This window comes from Dendrobates tinctorius, unplaced genomic scaffold (genome assembly GCF_039654945.1).
Source record: "Dendrobates tinctorius isolate UK_male_01 unplaced genomic scaffold, ASM3965494v1 ptg000028l, whole genome shotgun sequence".
NCBI lineage: Eukaryota > Metazoa > Chordata > Amphibia > Anura > Dendrobatidae > Dendrobates > Dendrobates tinctorius.
Genome location: NW_027361696.1, coordinates 72,613,914 through 72,635,048, shown reverse-complemented (window position 1 = coordinate 72,635,048; position 21,135 = coordinate 72,613,914). Strand labels below are relative to the sequence as shown.

At 43.3% G+C, this 21,135-nt stretch overlaps 1 protein-coding gene across 1 annotated transcript in view; it reads right to left on the bottom strand.

Annotated features, from left to right (window-relative positions):
* LOC141085545 (tubby protein-like) overlaps nt 1–21,135 on the bottom strand; it is a 36,612-nt gene that overhangs the window by 3,949 nt on the left and 11,528 nt on the right. Inside the window, exons 7-13 of the mRNA XM_073570989.1 lie at nt 13,940–14,044; nt 13,514–13,675; nt 12,866–12,987; nt 12,271–12,447; nt 3,796–3,908; nt 1,839–1,953; nt 506–604 (exon numbers count right to left, since the gene is read on the bottom strand). Coding sequence (XP_073427090.1) covers nt 506–604; nt 1,839–1,953; nt 3,796–3,908; nt 12,271–12,447; nt 12,866–12,987; nt 13,514–13,675; nt 13,940–14,044 — 893 coding nt within the window. The remainder of the gene's footprint in view (nt 1–505; nt 605–1,838; nt 1,954–3,795; nt 3,909–12,270; nt 12,448–12,865; nt 12,988–13,513; nt 13,676–13,939; nt 14,045–21,135) is intronic.

Below are 21,135 nucleotides of genomic sequence, written 5' to 3'. Positions count from 1 at the left end.
TGTCCAGGGAAAGCAAGTTATCACCTATGCACAGGATAAGTGATAACATACAAATCAGTGGTGGTCCGACCAATGGGACCTGCACTAATCGGCAGATGTGGAAAATGTTCTCATCGTTAGAGCAGCAGGTCGTAACCCCCAACCATCGCTCCATTCTCTTTGTAGCTGCTGGACAAAGCCAAGCACCATACTTGACAGTAACCAAAGGGAATTAATGGAGCGGCAGTCGAGCATGGGCATTGCCTCTCCATTCTAACGGGGATAAAAGTTCCTAGTTCTGTTGATTGGAGCAGGTCCCAGTGATCAACCACCCCCCAATCAACCAGTTATCATCTATCCCGTAGGTAGGTGATGACTTGTATTCACCAGACAACCCCCTTATGTTCACGTTCATATACTTTCTTGACCCAAAGACCCCCCAAAAATAACAAAAAAGGACAAATAACTAAACTTTCAACATGAGAATAACACAATAATGCCAGTCATGCTCATTTGTTGAACTCACATTGCGTGGCCTTATGCATACTCTTTCACAGTCCTGGTTCATCCCGGGAATAATGACCGCCATTTTTCGGGGTCCTCTAAAACCCAACACGTTGGTTTCCTTTTTGAACGATAAGGGCAATAAGATGAAATGTCAGCTATTCTTGGTTTCCACGTGTAATATTTCACTACATTGATGTGTGATCAGCACATTTCAAAGTGTTTTCTCCTTTCCTTCTGTTACATCTCAAACTGTTAATGGCAGGGTGTAAAGGGCATTTCGAGGTTGATTTAACAATGCTGACAATTATGTCATAAACTAGTTAATGCTGTGGATATTAAGAGAAGGGAAAAAGCTATAAACCACATGTATTAAGGCCTGTGTACACTGAATTTAGAGTCATTACTTAATAATATATCAATAATCCTTACAAATAGAGCAAATATTACTAATAAAATTGGTGTGAATCGAGTCACAGGACCCAATTATCAGTAACCTGTGGCTGCTGGACGGGAACCCGAAGGATCATTTCCTATTGGTCGACATCCGTTGCTCTTCTCTTGATTAGTCGTCACCGTCGCAGTGTGAATCACATGCAACATCATGCCATGCCAGCTAATAAAAAAAGAGCAGCAGATGCCGTCAGGTAAAGTGGCGGTTCTTAAGCTTCCCGTTTAGTGGCTGATGGACTAGGTCATGCGAAATATTTCTCACCAACTCTTATTAATAGTCATACTACACACTGTGGATAGCATAGCATAATCATACACTTTGCGTTAACGGGGTTACTCAACAAACATTTATCGTCTATCCAAAGGATTGGTGTTGACTTTACTACACTTTCTCATAGTCCCCATGTAGTTACAGTGGCCACATCTCAGGAAATCAACTGATCACCATGAATCAAGGACAAACTAAACGTGATGTTAATTGTTTGCATTTTTTTTAATCTTCATTGAATGTTTAAAATCAAGCAGAAGTTTACCTGTAAGTTTTTTATATTCTGTGATTACCTTTCTCTTTTGTTATTCATTATCCCTTTATCATGCTTCAATCAAACAGTGCACTGAAAAACTGCAGCTGCATCCCCCTCTTCCCCTCCTATTCACTGTCTACGATTTACTTTTTTTTTTACAATTGACAGACAATTTGCAGACTGAGGATGATTATAATATAATAATAGTAATAAATTTTTTTTCTGTAGCGCCGACATATTCCGCAGCACTTTACATTTCAGAGGGGACTTGTGATTTACATTTACTGAGAAAGGAAGAGCACTACAAGCTGTTGGAAGGTGAGGAAAATGTAATTTCTCTCTAATAAGAAACTTTGCAAAAAACAATGAGCGACTTACATATGATACAGACACCAATTCCTGCCGGAACGATTCCCTCTCCTGCACAAAAGGCTGCTTGTCAGGGTTTACTCCATTGTCGTATATTGTAAACTTGGTTCCAAGCATATTTGACCTGGCATCAGAAATGTTTGCAAGATACAAATTATGGATCTAAATTAATTTGTGTTATGGCCATAGTGGTAAGAATATCAAAATCTGCTATGGTGGTTTACATTGATGTTGGTTTCTAATGTCAAAACACAGAAAATTAAATGCTGTTCTGGGCTATATAATCCAAGTTTTAGCTAATACATTTAGCTCTGGTCACAGTGGCAGGCATGGAAGAGAGGTGGCCCCATAGAAAAAAAATCAAAAAGGTCCCGGTTGTCCACTCCGAACATAAGAACTTGTTGTTTCATCTCCTGTCCATCCATTTGTCATGATTTTTGCTTTCCAAAAATACAGTTTCTCTAAAGAGGAAATATGTAAATTAAACTTAAACTCTAGTGAAACCTACTGGAAGTGGCAATCTTAAAAGTTAATATTGACCTATCAATGAGCCTTGCCATATGATATCTAATCTGAATTTGCAGAAACGTGTTTCAGGGTGTTGACCTTCTTCAGTGGAAAGCATGAGATCTGATTTGGCTGTATTAGAGGCCTTTGACTGAGGTCCAAGGGGTAACATCTCTCCTTGTAGAGAGTGACATGTCTGACATGCCAGTGGGGAGAATTTTATGACCAATGAGTCTCCTTACACTGGCATATTAGGCATGTCACTCTCCATAAAGAGAAATGGTACCCCTTAGACTCTAGAGAGGAAAAAGATGGATGCAGAAATTATGCTGTAATTTTCTACTTAATGATGCGCATGCCTGGTTCTTCCTTCACTTGAGGCTCTCATAAAGTGCTCGTTCAGTCTGTTGGTGGTGTCGCGTTGCTAAGCAACGTGCCCTGCTGCATTCTGGGAGCGCTAAGTGAGGACTTCCTATTTAGAGTGGGGGAATATCCATGCATGCGCCGTTGGTCTCCTGACTTCATGTGACGAGCTGAGATCTGCAGACGATATTGGGCTACTAGGTAACGGACAAATTTACATATTGGAAGCGCTGAATGATTGCTTCCGGCTTTCAGTGAGGAGATCTTCACGCATGCATTGTTTATTTACTGATACCATACAATGGACTGTAATTTGTCCCGATTTAGATTCTATTGCGCATGCGTTAAGATGTATGTGTCATAATGCTGGAAGACCGTTCCTATTGGTAGCCCTGATTATAAATACTAACACCAGATCACAAGTTGGCCACGCCTCCTGAGGAAGCTGCGGCGTAACGCGCGTAGGAGCGGCTGGCCAGGGCAGCGTTACTGCATATTTCATGTAAGTTTGTACATACATGGCACTTTATACTCCATAGCACTTTTTCCTTAATTTAAGGCTTTATGCACTAAATATCATAATGCTATATGGGCGTTAGTGCAGTTATAGTGCATTTAGGTTTGGAGTTTCTTTTCCCCTGCTGACACCAGAGCATTGGAATACCTCTCCAGCTCTTTAATAGGCAGATAGCCAGGTGTTTTTTCATTATAGGGAGAACCATTTGCACCTTGTATTTGACTTATGCACATTTTGATTTACTATTTTGATTTATTATAGAACATTTGCACTTTATAAATTGTAACTTTGTGCACATGGATTTTGAAGACCTATTTATTCATTATTAAGTGCTATTTTTTCACAATTGTGATTTATAAGGATATACTAATTTTGCCCTGTGTCCTATTAGTATTTATGCTCTGTTTCATATTTTAAATATGCATAATAAAATGTGTTATTTTTAGCTTTAAAAACTTTATGATCTCTATTTCTTAATTGAATTATGAGTATTTGTTGGTTATATTGCATGTGAGTTGTGCTAATCCTGGTATTAGGGAATTTTTTTAACTTAATGATGTTGTACATGTAATCAGTCACCTGACTTTTCCAATCACGCTTTCTCCTCCTCGGGAAAGATCCGTGGGGTCCACTGAGATAAGATAATTTGAGGTTTTGCTTTTCTTTCTCTTCCTTCCAGCCATGAGAAAAAGCTTTAAAAGGAGATAAGAAACATTACTATATTGTGAATCTCGAATTAAGAGTTTCCAAATGAGGAGGTTCTAGAAAGATATTTACCCAATCTGCAGAAGGAACAAACAAGACAATTACACTAACAATCAGACTGGGATTGATCTTGGTATCACTGATATTGTGGATTTCATTGTATTCTTTCTTTCTATATTTGATCACAAACAAACCAGCGTGACACTAAAAATAACCTCTATCACGTGACTTTGAATTACGGTACCTTGGATCAAAATTTAGACAATGATGCTTCAGCTATACCAAAACTCCCAAAGATTCCACTGGTCACTGGGCACTGTCCATTCTACAGTAGGTAGAGTCACTCAACCGTTGCATAAAAGGCTATGATCACACCTAAATCTCTGTAACTGCCCCTGTCATAATGTACATACAGTAACAGTATTTATAGGCTGGCCAAAAATGGTAACCATAATGCTTCACGAGTGATGTTTGCACCTATTGTGTGAGAACTTATGCTGGTCTTACCTGTGGATAGTAATCCTATGAGAAAGGTCCAGTTTTAAATTATTATTTACCCCTAATTTTGCCTTCACTAGTTTTGTAAAGCTAGGCCAATTTAGTAGTGTTAGCATTAATGATCCAAATCGTCAAGAATTTTCTAAAAAAAAAAATTCCATGAAAGGCGATTCTTTCAGAAAAAAAAAAGTTGTATGAATTTATATAGACACTAGCTGAAGAGCCCGGGGTTGCCCGGGCATAGAAACTAACTGTGGTTAGTTATAACAAATAACATCAGCAGTTAAGGGGCCTTATTCCTCCTGCACCTTATGCTCCTTATTTTTACAAATGTGATGTCATTTCGTGATATACTTCTATTCCTCATCAAAGTGCAATCATGGCAGTAAAATTTCATCTTAATAAATATAGTTTGTTCAGTCAAGATTTACAAAATTATATTATTCAAGTTTTGGAATTTTTATTATCTCACAATTATTTTTTATTTGAGAAAAAAAATTTTTTACAGAACAATGGTGTTTCAATGGGTGCCAAATTTTCTCCTTCAGTTGCAAATTTAGTTATGGCATGGTGGGAAGAGGTATTTATTTTTGGTTGTAACCATCCTTTTTCAGATAACATACAATGGTATTATCATTTCATAGATGATTTCTTGTTAATTTGGAAAGGGGATGTTATTAATTCTAATTTATTTAATTTGAGTTTCACTCATATTTTTGATTCTAAAGAAATTTGTTTTTTGGATTTACGTTTAACACGTGTACCTTATCAGCATATCTCTAGCACCACTTTCAGAAAAAAACCCGCAGGGAATACCATTTTACATGCCACTAGTTTCCATCCGGTACATACCATAAAATCTATACCTGTAGGAGAGTTAACAAGAGCCAAACAAAATTGTAGCAATAAATTCTTGTACAATAAAGAAGTTAATGTTATAAAAAAATCGACTGGGAAATCGCGGTTATCCTGCTTGGACTATAAATCGCGCTATTAATATTACTGAAACTAAATTTAGAGATTCTCTTATTCAGAAGCAGACTTGTTTGCAAAAAAAATTCTTTTGATTGTCCAACTTTAGTATTAACTTATAGTTCTTATTTTCGTTCTATTTCAAATATTATACAGAAAAATTTACATATACTAAGAAATGATGACATCATTGATAATTTATTGGGAGAAGGTATCAAAATTGTTTCAAGAAAAGCGCCTACTTTGGGAAATGTTTTGTCGCCAAGTTTTTTGGTTAGACAAAAAAACACTGGTGCAAGTAATTGGTTATCAACTGTGGGTTACCATAAATGTGGACATTTGCTATGTAAAACATGTTCTTTTTCTTACAAAATTACTCACTTTCAAAATGCGACATAGTAAAATCATATAAAATTCAAAATTTTCTTAATTGTAATTCAGATTACGTTATTTATATTATTGAATGTACGCATTGTGCTTTAAAATATGTCGGATCTACTATCCGCAAATTAAGAGAAAGGTTTCGTGAACATTTATATGATATTGTGAATAGTTGAACTATGCAAATAAAGTCCATGGAGCCTCATTTAAGAGTCTCAAACACGGGACTAGCCAGATCTTCCTCCAGGGAAGGACCCAGCCAAGGGGTGGCTCCTTTCGGAAACCACCAGTACCACCATATTAAGTGGCCCTTTAAGTCAATATCCAGCTCTTTACGAGTTTACAGATATGACAAGGGAAATACCAAGGCCAGGCATCCATCCACAGACAGCTGTTTCGGGGTGTTGCCCCTCATCAGTGTGGAGTAGGATTCTGGCTAGGTGGGAGCAATGCCTAGTAGACCAACATCACAAAACAATCACTGACCTCAGGGAGACCAGTCAAAGAAAACATTGCGGTAGCTGGCAAAGGCGCTCAATCAGTGAAATCCTAGGTGCATTGCTCCCTGGGAAATACGAATATGCAAATAAAGTCCGTGGAGCCTCATTTAAGAGTCTCAAACACGGGACTAGCCAGATCTTCCTCCAGTGAAGGACCCAGCCAAGGGGTGGCTCCTTTCAGAAACCACCATTACCACCATATTAAGTGGCCCTTTAAGTCAATATCCAGCTCTTTACGAGTTTACAGATATGACAAGGGAAATACCAAGGCCAGGTATCCATCCACAGACAGCTGTTTCGGGGGTGTTGCCCCTCATCAGTGTGGAGTAGGATTCTGGCTAGGTGGGAGCAATGCCTAGTAGACCAACATCACGAAACAATCACTGACCTCAGGGAGACCAGTCAAAGAAAACACTGCGGCAGCCGGCAAAGGCGCTCAATCAGTGAAATCCTAGGTGCATTGTAGCCTAAATGATATATAGGTTACAAAGTTATCTTTCTTTCTTCTAACAAATATAATTTGTCACCTTCTTTTTATCACCTGGCCTCAATTTTTCTCATATGTGTAAGGAATTGAACAGACTATTCCTTTAATGCCACCTCCCCCTTTTAGCAGTTCTAATAGTAATGTATATTGTAAATAATGTACAGATCTTATGATGTTTCGGTACTGCTACACTACAGTGTATTACCTCCTGTTCAGGTACTGCCACATAATGTGTTACCATGATGTAATATATTATATTTTATTGTATGCCGTATATTGATGCTTAGATTAGGGTAAGCCAGTGAATCCTTCTGTTAGGAACGGCGGAACGCACTAAATAAAAATAAATGATAAAGTGCGTTTGCCGCTCAGGGTCCACCATGCAGTAGGTGTGAACACTGCTGCTAAGTAGTGACAGATGAGCAATATGGCGGAAATGCGCACGCGGGTTGAACGTCACCCAAGTGTGGTAAGCAATCTCTGTTTGCTCACAGAGATGTCAGCAGAGGTAAACACAAAAGGCTGAGCCTGTTAGAGTCACAGGTCTCAGGTAAATGCACACACGGTATCTGGTCACAGGAGCAGGCCCCAAGACAGAGGAGCTGCATCCGTCTAGACCTACCGTGCGTGCGGCGTCGCTACTGCGGACGCCAAAGAGGGCTGCAACTGCAGCGCGGCGTAGAACACTGCCGCTAGTCGACAAAGCAAGGAAGCAGGCGCAATGTCGGATGCTAGCACTGTGGATGATGCTGTAGTGGCTAGAGGCTTGCCACTGACTCTAATCTAAGTCACTGTACACATTCATAATATCAGAGGGAGGGGATCTTAATGAGTCATTCGCAGGTTCATTCATCCATCATCATTCACACAGTAGCAACTAGAGACTATACTAGCGCATGGCCGAACGGTCATGCGCGCTTTTTACAGCCGGGACCTTCCGGAAGCTTCCAGATCTCCGAGATGGACCAATGAGATCTGGAGCAGGACCTGGGCACATGATTCCCCATCTCCAATGGGAGATCGTCTCGTGAGCATGCCCAGTAGGAGAACAGAGGGACTTAGTCTCTGGAGCGATCTGCTGCAAAGTAATCTCCTCTGCGGTAGACAGCAGGAGACCGCAGAATGTGAGGCTCTGGATTCCTGCAGGGCAGATGCAGAAACCTGACGCCTAACATTACCCCCCCCTCCCTTCTGGGCCTTCCAATCCACCACTTTGTGCCCATCAGAGGCATAGGCCTCAGACTCATCCGATGACAGGTCTGATGTCCTGGCAGGTGACACGGAAAAGCGGGACACGTGAAAGGTATCAGAGGCGGCAAGATCGCCAAGTTTAAGAAGGGACACGTGGGAGACAACGGGAGCGGAAAAATCGCCAGGAGCAGAAGTTGAAGTGGAATTCCGCAGTGTGTCTGCGGGCGTCATCACTCTCTGTTTAAGGAAGCTATTCCGAGCACAAGAGGCACATGCCCGAATATACTTTTTAGTGTCCCGAGACCTGTGCGGCCACCAATAAGACCCTGCCAGGAGTTTTGTGGTCTGCATGTAGCCACAGTGATCACCCGCCCTGGATGCGTGTGCCCGCGCGAGAACCTTCGGCCGAAGGTGAGGGGGGACAAAGGTGTTGCCCGGTGGCACCGAGTTTGGCCATTGTGGGGCCCCGTTATCCTGGGGAACAGTGTGCTGACAATGGTAACCGCGAGTGGAGCTTAGTGCCGGACGCGCCTCGAGACTGGCGTGCGACACCTCCATGGGCTCTGGGAGTGAACACTCTGGCTCGGGTAATTCCGGAGGTTCAAAAAGGTTGGGAGCCGAAGTAACCTTCCGTCTGGTTTGAGCACGCTCCAGCCCGCGCTCCGAAAAACAGAGATCAATGCGGGTGGCAATGGCAATCAGCTCCTCCTGACTTACAGGCACCTCTCTGGTAGACAGAGCATCCTTAACATGCTCCGCTAAACCGCTCCAAAAACAAAAAAAAAACACAGGGATGAGGGCTTTATCAGACCACTCCAGTTCGGAAGCCAGTGTCTGAAAACGAACGGCATACTGGCTGACCGAGAGAGATCCCTGAGTTAATGCAAGTAACTGAAGAGAGGTATTGTGCGTGACCCGTGGTCCCAGGAAGACCTGCTTGATAGATGTTAAGAACTGAGCAGCGGTCCGAACCTCTGGGTCACCACGCTCCCATAGTGGCGTAGCCCACTCCAACGCCCTGCCCGACAGAAGGGAAACAGTAAATCCCGCCTTAGCCCGTTCCGTAGGGAATCGCGCAGCCAGCAACTCCAGCTGGATAGAGCACTGGCTCATGAAACCTCTACAGGAGGCACCATCTCCAGAAAATATCGGGCAACGGGAGGCGGGAAACTGTTGGTGCAGGGGAGGACGTGGACATACGTGAAGCCGCCTCTGCGATTGCCTGGACAGCAGCCTCAGTAGACTTCGCAGCTGAGATAGCAGTCTCAAGAGTAGCCAACCGGCCCTCTAGCTGCCGAATGTACTGTAGGAGTTGCTGCTGATCTGCCATTACTAGACCCTGGCGCTAGTATAATGTTAGGAACGGCGGAACGGACTAAATAAAAATAAATGATAGAGTGTGTTCGCCGCTCGGGGTCCACCGTGCAGTAGGTGTGAACACTGCTGCTAAGTAGTGACAGACGAGCAATATGGCGGAAATGCGCACGCGGGTTGAACGTCACCCAAGTGCAGTAAGCAATCTCTGTTTGCTCACAGAGATGTCAGCAGAGGTAAACACAAAAGGCTGAGCCTGTTAGAGTCACAGGTCTCAGGTAAATGCACACACAGTATCTGGTCACAGGAGCAGGCCCCAAGACAGAGGAGCTGCGTCCGTCTAGACCTACCGTGCGTGCGGCGTCGCTACTGCGGACGCCAAAGAGGGCTGCAACAGCAGCGCGACGTAGGACACTGCCGCTAGTCGACAAAGCAAGGAAGCAGGTGCAATGTCGGACGCTAGCACTGTGGATGATGCTGTAGTGGCTAGAGGTTTGCCACTGACTCTAATCTAAGTCACTGTACACATTCGTAATATCAGAGGGAGCGGATCTTAATGAGTCATTCGCAGGTTCATACATCCATCATCAATCACACAGTAGCAACTAGAGACTATACTAGCGCATGGCCGAATGGTCATGCACGCTTTTTATAGCCGGGACCTTCCGGAAGCTTCCAGATCTCCGAGATGGACCAATGAGATCTGGAGCAGGACCTGGGCACATGGTTCCCGATCTTCAATGGGAGATTGTCTCATGAGCATGCCCAGTTGGAGTACAGAGGGACTTAGTCTCTGGAGCGATCTGCTGCAAAGTAACCTCCTCTGCGGTGGATAGACAGCAGGAGACCGCAGAATGTGAGGCTCTGGATTTCTGCAGAGCAGATGCAGAAACCTGATGCCTAACACCTTCAGGTTGAATAGTGGAGGGCACTGCTAGTATATAGTTCCATAGGCTGGGTAAGCGTAGTTCTGTTGTGGGCCACTAGATGGGGGTATACTAGTGGGCCTTGTTAGGTATAGTTGATAGGTAGTTCACATAAGGGTTAACTGTAGGAGGAGTTGCTATGGGTTAAGCAAGCGTAGGTCATAGGAATAAGTGAGAAGGGCGAGCACGCCCGACAAGTCCACAACGGCTCTAGGCCCAGGACGCCATAGCAGCTACGCAACATTGTGGAAAAGCAGAAAAAGACATGCACAGTCAGACAGGTGCTGGATAAGATCGAAGCACATGTGGAAATTACAGTTTATGACAGCAGCAGGAACGGAATGGAAGAAGTGGTCCCAGAGTTGTGCAGGGTGCAGAGTATTCACCATGTGGCAGATCTTAAATAGGACTGAAGCCTGCAAGTCTGAGGCAAAGCAGATGACCGAGTTCCCCTATGTTATGAGGTCCTACAGGAGTGATGCTGCAGTACCGCCAAGGGCGCTACTACCGTGTAGTGGGCGTGAGGATACAGAAAGTAAACAAGGGAAAGTGCAGGAGGAATGCTGTGTGGACTGTAATGTAACTGATATGTCCGGGACCGTTGAAGAAAGTAAAATCATTGATTTGGTATCAGAACTGGTATCTGTGTCCGTTATTTCAACCCTGAGCACTGAAACCAAGTGTGCAGGAGCTGGGTCTCACCGCAGTGGAATCCCTAACCATGGACCAGCACCCCAAACAGGTACGACGGTAGAAGATGAAAGTTTTCTTGTGGGAGGAGGCCGGGACACCAGATCTCCGGTGTCCTCGGCTGCGACTACCGTCCTGGCCTTCTCTTACATATGCACAAAAAAAAAATTCTGAGTCTCCTAACCCATTAAAGAGTAAAAAAAAAAAAAAAAAACAGACAACACTTAGAGGATATACAGATGAAGTACAAAAGTTGTTTTTTGTTGAACCCATTCATTTGAAAGGGAAAGTTGTATCCCTAATCTGTCTTTAAAAAATGTGAACAGACGCATAGACTGAGTTTTATTCATGAAAAACACTGATAGGACAAATACTTGAAACACGGACATCTAAATGAAGCCACACTTTCTAATTTATAGGGGAAGACAGAATGTCCAATGTTCTGGAAGACAGAAAATACATACTGATAGGGTAATGGGAGGGCTATGCAGATTTGGGCTGAGGCATAAATGATTTTCATGATGCTTTTTTTCATTTAAAAAACTTAAAGGGAATTTGTCAGTAGGATCAGATCACCTAAGCATTCTATATCGGCATGTACAGTGGGTACAGAAAGTAGTCAGACCCCTTTACAATTTTACTCTTTGCTTCATTGCAGCCATTTGGTAAATTCAAAAAAGTACATTTTTTTCTCATTATTATGCACTCTGCACCACATCTTGACTGAAAAAAACAGAAATGTAGAAATTTTTGCAAATTTATTAAAAAAGAAAAACTGAAATATCACATGGTCATAAGTATTCAGACCCTTTGCTCAGACACTCATATTTAAGTCACATGCTGTCCATTTCCTTGTGATCCTCCTAGAGATGGTTCTACTCCATCATTGGCGTCCAGCTGAGTTTAATTAAACTGATAGGACATGATTTGTAAAGGCACACACCTGTCTATATAAGCACACAGTGCATGCTAGACCAAATGAGAATCATGAGGTCAAATGAACTGGCCAAGGAGCTCAGAGACAGAATTGTAGCAAGGCACAGATCTGGCCAAGGTTACAAAAGAATTTCTGCAGTACTCAAGGTTCCTAAGAGCACAGTGGCCTCCATAATCCTTAAATGGAAGATGTTTAGGACCACCAGAAGTCTTCCTAGACCTGGCCATCCAGCCAAACTGAGCAATCGTGGGAGAAGAGCCTTGGTGAGAGAGGTAAAGATCATCTTTTTATGATCTGCAAGCCAATATAGATGGCTTAGGAGGGCGGATCTTACCGACATATTACCTTTAAGTTTGTTTAGTTTAATCAAGTTTGCAAATATATATTTGAACTATTTCCCTAAAAAAATTACAGTGAAAATACATAGGAATAGCACAGCTGTTCATTACTTACTCTTTTACTATCTTCTCTCTCTAAATGTAGGTAGTAGGTGGGGTAGAGTCCTCGATCTACTCCTTTCTTGTCTCTAGTGATGCGGCATTGAAAGGTCATACTACGAGGAGCTGGGCATAAAGCAAAGCCTTTCAGATCATCAATTTCGAGGCGGGCAGCAATCTGGGGATCTTCTTCCTAAGAAGAGACTCTGCATTAGGTTAAGCTACAATATAAGGGTTGGTCTATCTTCAAAGTGGACCTGTCGGCAATTTTGACATGTCTGTAGGAAATAATTGTATTCCTTATGAATAACAATTCTGGAGCATCCTTAAGCTTTCCCATGTCCAATTTCTCTGTTATTTCTCTTATAAGGCTAGGAATTTATTGGCAACCAGATCTTACCAGTCAGGGGGGATAGGGGTGTCTCTACACAGTCTGACACTGTCCAATCAGTATTGAAAGTTTCAGATGGCTAAGGATACAACCAATACCAAGTTGTCAATTTATTCCAAAATTTCAAAAAGGAATAAATGAGGGATGGAACATCAAAGAGATCTCCCAGAAGATACTCCAGACTTCTCAGGAGGGATATTGTGTTATCTCAAAAACTTACCTTACTCATGGAAGACAATGGTCTTGTATATAAAACACTGCTGAGAACATCTGAATCTTCATCAAAGTCATTGTCTTCATTGGTATCCCCTTCATTGGAATCCCGTCTTCTTCTGGATTTCGCTGAGGTCATCATCAAGAAGTATAAATGGGGCCTTGTTAGGCTGGATTTACAGGTCAATTTCATACATATAGTTGACTTCTCACACTGAACTATTTACAGAACTTAAATATATTTTGCAAGAATTCTAACTAAAAATACTTTTCTTCACTTCACAAGGAAGTTTCCCTTCCATTCATGGTTTATACCGGACATGAGCCAAAAATTATGATGTAGGTCAAGTCCAAGTGCCTGCGAAATCCGCAGGTTCAGTTAACTTTAGTCTAATATGTATGGGGTCCTTTATGATCTTCACGTCTAAATGTTTTCTTAGCTGACTTAGCTGGAAGAATAGTGTTCTTCATGTCTTCATGTTGTCAAGGAATTGTGACCAATACACAATATAGTAGAGTGACAATATAGTAGAGTGGCTAAAATATGAACATATATCATGGACTTTCCCATTATCTCCACCATGAACATTCCCATTTCTATGTTTAGGCTTCTGTTTCTTACAAGAATGTCATCATTAAAGGAATCCATATATACCTGTTTTCTGTGGCTTCTTTTTATGACGTTGCTTGATGGGTGCAGGAGGAACTGTACGATCTCCTGTGCTCAATGAATTTTCTTCATCACTGGAATTCTTGAAGGCAACCATCTTATCTGATGTTATTTCTTGAATTAAATCTTGGGTTTGAACATCGACACCTATACAAATGTTGAAACAGCAACTTGTTGCAACATTATGATGTCTCATAACTGTTGTCAAAAAATGGGTTTACCCTAGACCCACATAAAAGTGAACTCCAAATATGGCCAAGAGCCATCATCCCTTTGACAATGAAGAAGATTTAGGAGGTCTTTTAGATTGGTGGCTGGTCCCACCAAAATTAGTGTACAGATGACTGTTCGCTCATGTGTATGGCCCAGTAACACTCAAGTCAGCACCAATATTCTCGTAACGGGTACTACCTTTATTCTGTGGCGTGTTCTCCTTCTCACAATCATGAGCAGATGCTCTACGAGACTTTGACACCTTGGGTGATGGTTTCTTGGGTTCTTTCGCATGAGTTTTTCCTAGATACAGTAAAAAAAACTGTATAGTAATAAGACATAGACATATCTTCAGATATAAAATGGTCTTCTTTCAGAAACAGAAGACAGCAGTAGATAAGAATGGTAAGAACTCTATACATTGCACAATATGGTGGTAGAACATTTTTGGATGCAGAAAAGGCCTTATAAATGCACCTGATATTTTTCATGTCTTATAAAAAGGCTGCATTTTGCAAACTATAGTCTAGATTCATCATTGCATTTTAGTCCATTTTTCAAATTTTTGGATTTCTGAGAGACAAATTGCACCTTTTTTTAAATTGCCATTTTTTTTTAGTTATTTTGTGATTTTTCTTACATCAGTGTGTCTTTTCCAGATGTTTTAAATTGATTCATTAAATGCTGTACTTTTGAAAAGTTGCACTTCAGTGCTCCCCACCTTCCTGGAGTGATTTTATGCATGCTGGTTATTTTGGCATATTTTTGCGCCATTTTACAAAATGTGCTACTTGAAAAAGTTGCAAAATGGGTCAAAGACAACAAAAGTACCATTTTAAAAAATTCCATGTGCGCCAATTTTAACCCCTTTCTGCCATGAGACGTACTATCCCGTCCATGTGCCCTGGGACTTAATTCCCAGGTACGGGATAGTACGCCATGGCATTTAATGCGACGCCATCGTACCTTATGGTAGATGGCCTCGGCATTCAGGGGTCTGTCGCCGCCCTCCCTTCCTCCTGATCGCTGTGATTGGCTGTTGAAATCGAAACAGCCAATCACAGCGCTTCTCATTGTTTCAGCCAATCGGCGCGGCTGAAACAATGATGTGCTAGGCTGGGATCGAGTACTGATGTACTCGATCCTGGATCCTATGCCAGGCACCGGCAAAACCCCCCCGGATTGGCGCGATCGCATCGATCGCGCCAATCGCAGGGCAGAGCAGCGCTATAGCGCCGCTCTGCCCTGCCACGATCGGTCCGGATCGGTGCTGTATTAGCACCGATCCTAGGCAGGGACCTGATACAGGCCCAGTAGGGCCTGCAGGAGCTGGTTGGCGCGATCGATTAGATCGGCGATCGCGCCAACCACAGGGCACAGCAGCTGTCACTCTGTGACCGCTCTGTGCCCTCCTGATGACCTGGGCATGACCTGCCTTTGAATCGGAGCTGTGAGCTCCGATCCTACGTGGTTGCCATGGTCACCAGGCAGTGCAGGGATTGGTGGATTGATATTATCATTCGATTCCACCAATGGCAGGTCACAGCAGCGATGTGACTGCTCTGTGACCTGCCCCTGACCTGCCTGTGACCTGTATGACAGCTCTGCAGGGGGTCCTCACACTAGCTGAGGATTCCCTAGAGAGCGGTCATACGTCTGGATCTCCTGGTGTGCTGGGTATTGTGGTGCCACAGCAGCTTGTAGCATCACAATACCTGCTAAAGGAAGAAGAAAGAAAACCCTACAACTGTAAGTATTGCCTGATCCCCGATCCCTGCCCAATCTAGCTTCACCACCCAATCTAGCTTCATCCCCCCCAATCCCCCTACCCCCTCTTTTTACCCCCCTCCACCCCCCCTTTGCGCCACCTCCGTGCGCACATTTAGCAGCCGCCAAGCGTTGATTGGTGACGCAGTTGCTTTTTTTTCCCTAAGCCCCCTTTGCGCCAGCTCCGTATTCGCATCCTACAGCCGCCAAACTTTGATAAGTGAACTATGTCAACTTATCATAGCTTGTGCTTGCTGATTTCCTTTTTTTTTTTCACCCCCTCTTTGCGCCACCTGACTACAAGCGTAAGTGCTAATCCCTGTCCGATCTCTCTTCATCCCCACCCTTCCCCCTTCCCCCTCTTTTTACCCCCTCAATCCCCCTTTGCGTCGCCTCTGTGCACACATTTAGCAGCTCCCTTTGCGCCACTCCATATTCGCATCCCACAGCCGCCAAACTGTGATAAGTGACATAGTTCACTTATCATAGCTTGTGCCTGCTGATTTCCTTTTTTTTCACCCCCTCTTTGCGCCACCTAACTACACGTGTAAGTGCTAATCTCTGATCCCTGTCTGATCTCTCTTCATCCCCCCTTCCCCCACTTTTTACCCCCTCCATCCCCCTTTGTGCCGGCTCTGTGCGCACATTTAGCAACCCCGTTAGCGCCAACTCCTTATTCGCATCGCACAGCCGCCAAACTGTGATAAGTGACATAATTCACTTATCAGAGCTTGTGCCTGCTGATTTCCTTTTTTCACCCCCCTTGCACCACACCTGTACGCACACCCAGCAGCCGCCACTGAACTTTGATAAGTGACGCCGTTCACTTATCAGAGCTAGGGCCTGCTGTTTTAGACTTTTCTTTTCACAGGTATTTTTCCCCCCATTTCCTTTTTTCTTTTAGCTTTTTCTTTACAGGATAGTGTGCACCAATCACTAGCCCCCCCACACCTACACATAGTTGTAAATAAACTACACCCAAACACCACTTTCACAAAAAATGTCCCGCCCATCGCGTTTGTACAAAACAGCGCTAGTCAATGGAGGAGGCATATTCTTACCTTGCCTCCGACACTGATAGCGAGGATGACGATCCGACTGTTCGTTATTTTTCGGATTCTTCATCCTCTTCCCCCTCCTCATCTTCCTCCTCAGGTCCTGCGGAACCGCCACGCAGATGCTCCAGGACAGAAGATGAGGCAGCGCCCACCATGCCCAAAGCTGATTCAGTAGACCCTGTATGGACTTCGGCCCCCGAAAATTACGAGCCACTGATTCCTGATTTTGTGGCAGAATCAGGAATCAAGTTTGACACCACCGGCCTCACAGAAATAGACTTTTTCAAAGTCTTTTTCTCTGAGGATTTTGTTAACCTCATGGTGGAGCAAGCTAATTTGTACGCTCGTCAATTTTTGGTGGAAAACCCGATTTCAACATATTCCAACTGGTCTCCTGTGGATGCAGTTGAAATGATGCAGTTTTGGGGCCTGGTCCTCCACATGGGGATACTGAAGAAGCCGGAAATTCGGCAATATTGGAGTGTTGATATTTTATACAACACTCAAGTGTTCCGAATGGTCATGATCCGGACACGTTTTGAGGCATCCACAAGTTTCTGCATTATACCGATAATGCACTGTGTCCCGCACGAGATGACCCCAACTTTGACAGTCTGTTCAAAGTTCGGCCGGTCATCGAACACTTCAATAAAAAGTTTGCTGAAGTGTACGTGCCCCAAAGGAACATCAGCGTGGATGAGTCCTTGGTCCATTTCAAGGGAAGGCTCGGATTCCGTCAATACCTGCCCAGTAAGAGGGCCAGGTACGGAATCAAACTCTACAAACTTTGTGAGAATACCTCAGGGTACACTCACAGATTTAGAGTCTACGAAGGAAAGGACACCAGGATTGAACCCCCTGAGTGTCCCCCTGTCCTGGGAGTGAGTGGGAAAATTGTGTGGGATTTGATTCACCCACTGCTGGATAAAGGTTATCACCTCTACACTGATAAATTTTATACCAGCAGCCCACTCTACAATTCCCTCTCTACGCGAGGTACCGCAGCCTGCGGTACTGTCCGCAAAAATCAGAGAGGCCTTCCGAAGACGCTACTTGGGCAGATGCTCAGAAAAGGTGAGAGCAGAGCCCAATGTAGCGACCACCTGCTGGTGGTCAAGTACAAGAGGGATGTCCATCTCTTGATCACCATACACGGTGATGGCAGCACCCTCTGCACTGTACGGGGTACCTCCACACAGGTCAGAAAACCGACCTGTGTAGTGGGGTACAACAAAAACATGGGGGGAGTTGATCTCTCCGATCAATACCTCCAACCGTACAATGCTCTCAGAAAGGCAAGGGCGTGGTACAAAAAGCTGGCCGTGCACATCGTACAAATGGCAATGCTCAACGCATTCCTGCTGTCACAATGTGCACACCCCACCGATACGTCGTACCTTCATTTCCAGGAGGTAGTGGTTAAGGCCCCGATGTTTGGCGCTCAGGAAGGAGCGGGTCCCAGTACTTCCGGAACTGAAGGTGCTCGTATTGTACCAGGTCAGCATTTTCCGGGGGTGGTCCCACCAACTGGTAGAAAAGGTAAGCCGCAAAAAAGGTGCCGAGTGTGTTACAAAAAGGGAATACGCAAGGACACCATTTACCAGTGCGACACCTGCCCCGAAAAACCTGGCCTGTGTATGAAGGATTGCTTCAAATTGTACCACACCTCCATGCACTACTAATTTACATTAGTGTAGTTGGGGGCACATCTAGATTTGTTCTTTGGGGGTCCAGTATACAAAATGATGTCTCATGTGGGTTTTTTTTCCTGTTTAGGCACATCAGGGGCTCTGCAAACGGAACATGACGCCAGCAGACCCACCAAATTCTGCATTCCAAAACGTCACTACTTCCCTTTCGAGCCCCGACATGTGCCTAAACAGTTTTTTCCCACAGGTGGGGTAGCAGCGTACTCAGATCAAATTGGACAATGTGTTTGGGGGTCCAATTTCTCCTGTTACTCTTGGGAAAATTAAAAATTGGGGACTAAAAATAATTTATCTGGAAACAAAATAGGATTTTATATTTTCACGCCCGAGCATTATAAACTTTAGCAAAACACTTGGGGGTTCAAAGTGCTCACCACACATCTAGATAAGTTCCTTAGGGGGTCTAGTTTCTAAAATGGGGTCACTTGTGGGGGGTTTCCACTGTTTAGGTACATCAGGGGCTCTGCAAAAGAACATGACGCCCGCAGACAATTCCATCAAAGTCTGCATTCCAAAACGTCATTACTTCCCTTTCGAGCCCTGCTGTGTGCCCAGACAGTGTTTCTCCCACAGATATGGGGTATTAGCGCACTCAGGACAAATTGGACAACAACTTTTGGGGTCCATTTTCTCCTGATACTCTTGGGAAAATAACAAATTGGGGACTAAGAGATCATTTTTGTGGAAAAAAAATTAATATTTTTTTCTCACGCCTGGGCATTATAAGCTTTAGCGAAACACTTGGGGGTTCAAAGTGCTCACCACACATCTAGATACGTTCCTTAGGGGGTCTAGTTTCCAAAATGGGGTCACTTGTGGGGGGTTTCCACTGTTTAGGCATATCATGGGCTCTCCAAACGGAACATGGCGTCCGATTTCAATTTCAGCCAATCTTAGGTTGAAAATGTCAAACGGCGCTCTTTCCCTTCCGAGCCCTGCCGTGTGTCCAAACAGTGTTTCTCCCCCACATATGGGGTATCAGCGCACTCAGGACAAATTGGACAACAACTTTTGGGGTTCAATTTCTCCTGATACCCTTGGGAAAATAACAAATTGGGGACTAAACCATCATGTTTGTGGAAAAAAATATGATTTTTTATTTTTACGCCCGGGCGTTATAAACTTCTGTGAAGCCCTTGGGGGTTCAAGGTGCTCATCACACATCTAGATGAGTTCCTTAGGGGGTCTAGTTTCCAAAATGGGGTCACTTGTGGGGGGTTTCCGCTGTTTAGGCATATCATGGGTTCTCCAAATGGAACATGGCGTCCGATTTCAATTTCAGCCAATTTTAGGTTGAAAATATCAAACGGCGCTCTTACCCTTCCGAGCCCTGCTGTGTGCCCAAACAGTGTTTCTCCCCCACATATGGGGTATCAGCGCACTCAGGACAAATTGGACAACAACTTTTGGGGTCCAATTTCTCCTGATACCTTTGGGAAAATAACAAATTGGGGACTAAACGATCATGTTTGTGGAAAAAATATGATTTTATATTTTTACACCCGTGCGTTATAAACTTCTGTGAAGCCCTTGGGGGTTCAAAGTGCTCACCACACATCTAGATGAGTTCGTTAGGGGGTCTAGTTTCCAAAATGGGATCACTTATGGGGGGTTTCCACTGTTTAGGCACATCATAGGCTCTGCAAACGGAACATGGCGTCCGATCTTAATTTCAGCCAATTTTAGGTTGAAAAAGTCAAACGGCACTCCTTCCCTTCTGAGCCCTGCCATGCGCTAAAACATTGGTTCCTCCTCACATATGGGGCATCAGCGTACTCAGAACAAATTGGACAACAACTTTTGGGGTCCAATTTCTCCTGTTACCCTTGGGAAAATAAAAAAAATGTTGCTAAAATATCATTTTTGTGACTAAAAAGTTAAATGTTCATTTTTTCCTTCCACGTTGCTTCTGCTCCTGTGAAACACCTGAAGGGTTAATAATCTTCTTGAATGTAGTTTTGAGTAGCTTGAGGGGTGCAGTTTTTAGAATGGTGTCACCTTTGGGTATTTTCTGCCATATAGACCCCTCGAACTGACTATGAATGTGAGGTGGTCCCTAAAAAAAAATGGTTTTGTAAATTTTGTTGTAAAAATGAGAAATCGCTGGTCAACTTTTAACCCTTATAACTTCCTAATAAAAAAAAATTTTGCTTCCAAAATTGTGCTGATGTAAAGTAGACATGTGGGAAATGTTATTTAGTAATTACTTTGTGTCACATATTTCTCTACTTTAAGGGCATAAAAATTCAAAGTTTGAAAATTGCAATATTTTCAAAATTTTTTCCATATTTCTGTTTTTTTCACAATTAAACGCAAGTTATATGAATGAAATTTTACCACTAACATGAAGTAAAATATGTCACGAGAAAACATTCTCAGAATCGCCTAGATCCGTTGAAGCGTTCCAGAGTTATGACCTCATAAAGGGACAGTGGTCAGAATTGTAAAAAAATGGCCCGGTCATTAACGTGCAAACCACCCTTGGGGCTTAAGGGGTTAAAGAAGGTAGTAGGTCCTTATCAATTATCTTTCTACCACAACTTGAAGAATAACTAATAAGGCCAAATTCACATGAACATATAAATAATCATCCAATTTTCAATTTTCAACTACAAAAAGGCGATTTTTCGTCACAGAAATTGGATTCTATACTGTGGCTCCATATGGGGTCTGATTTTTTTTTGTGCACCTACAGACTTCAATTTTCAAGTCTCATCCAAAATATGGAATAGACTATTACACTCTGTGATTTTGGTCCATGTGAGGTAATTTTTTACATGGACAGCACTCAGATCGAAAATTTTGGCTTGTATACAGTACATGGCAGTGGTTTTAGTCCGAGTGCTATCCGACAAAACAT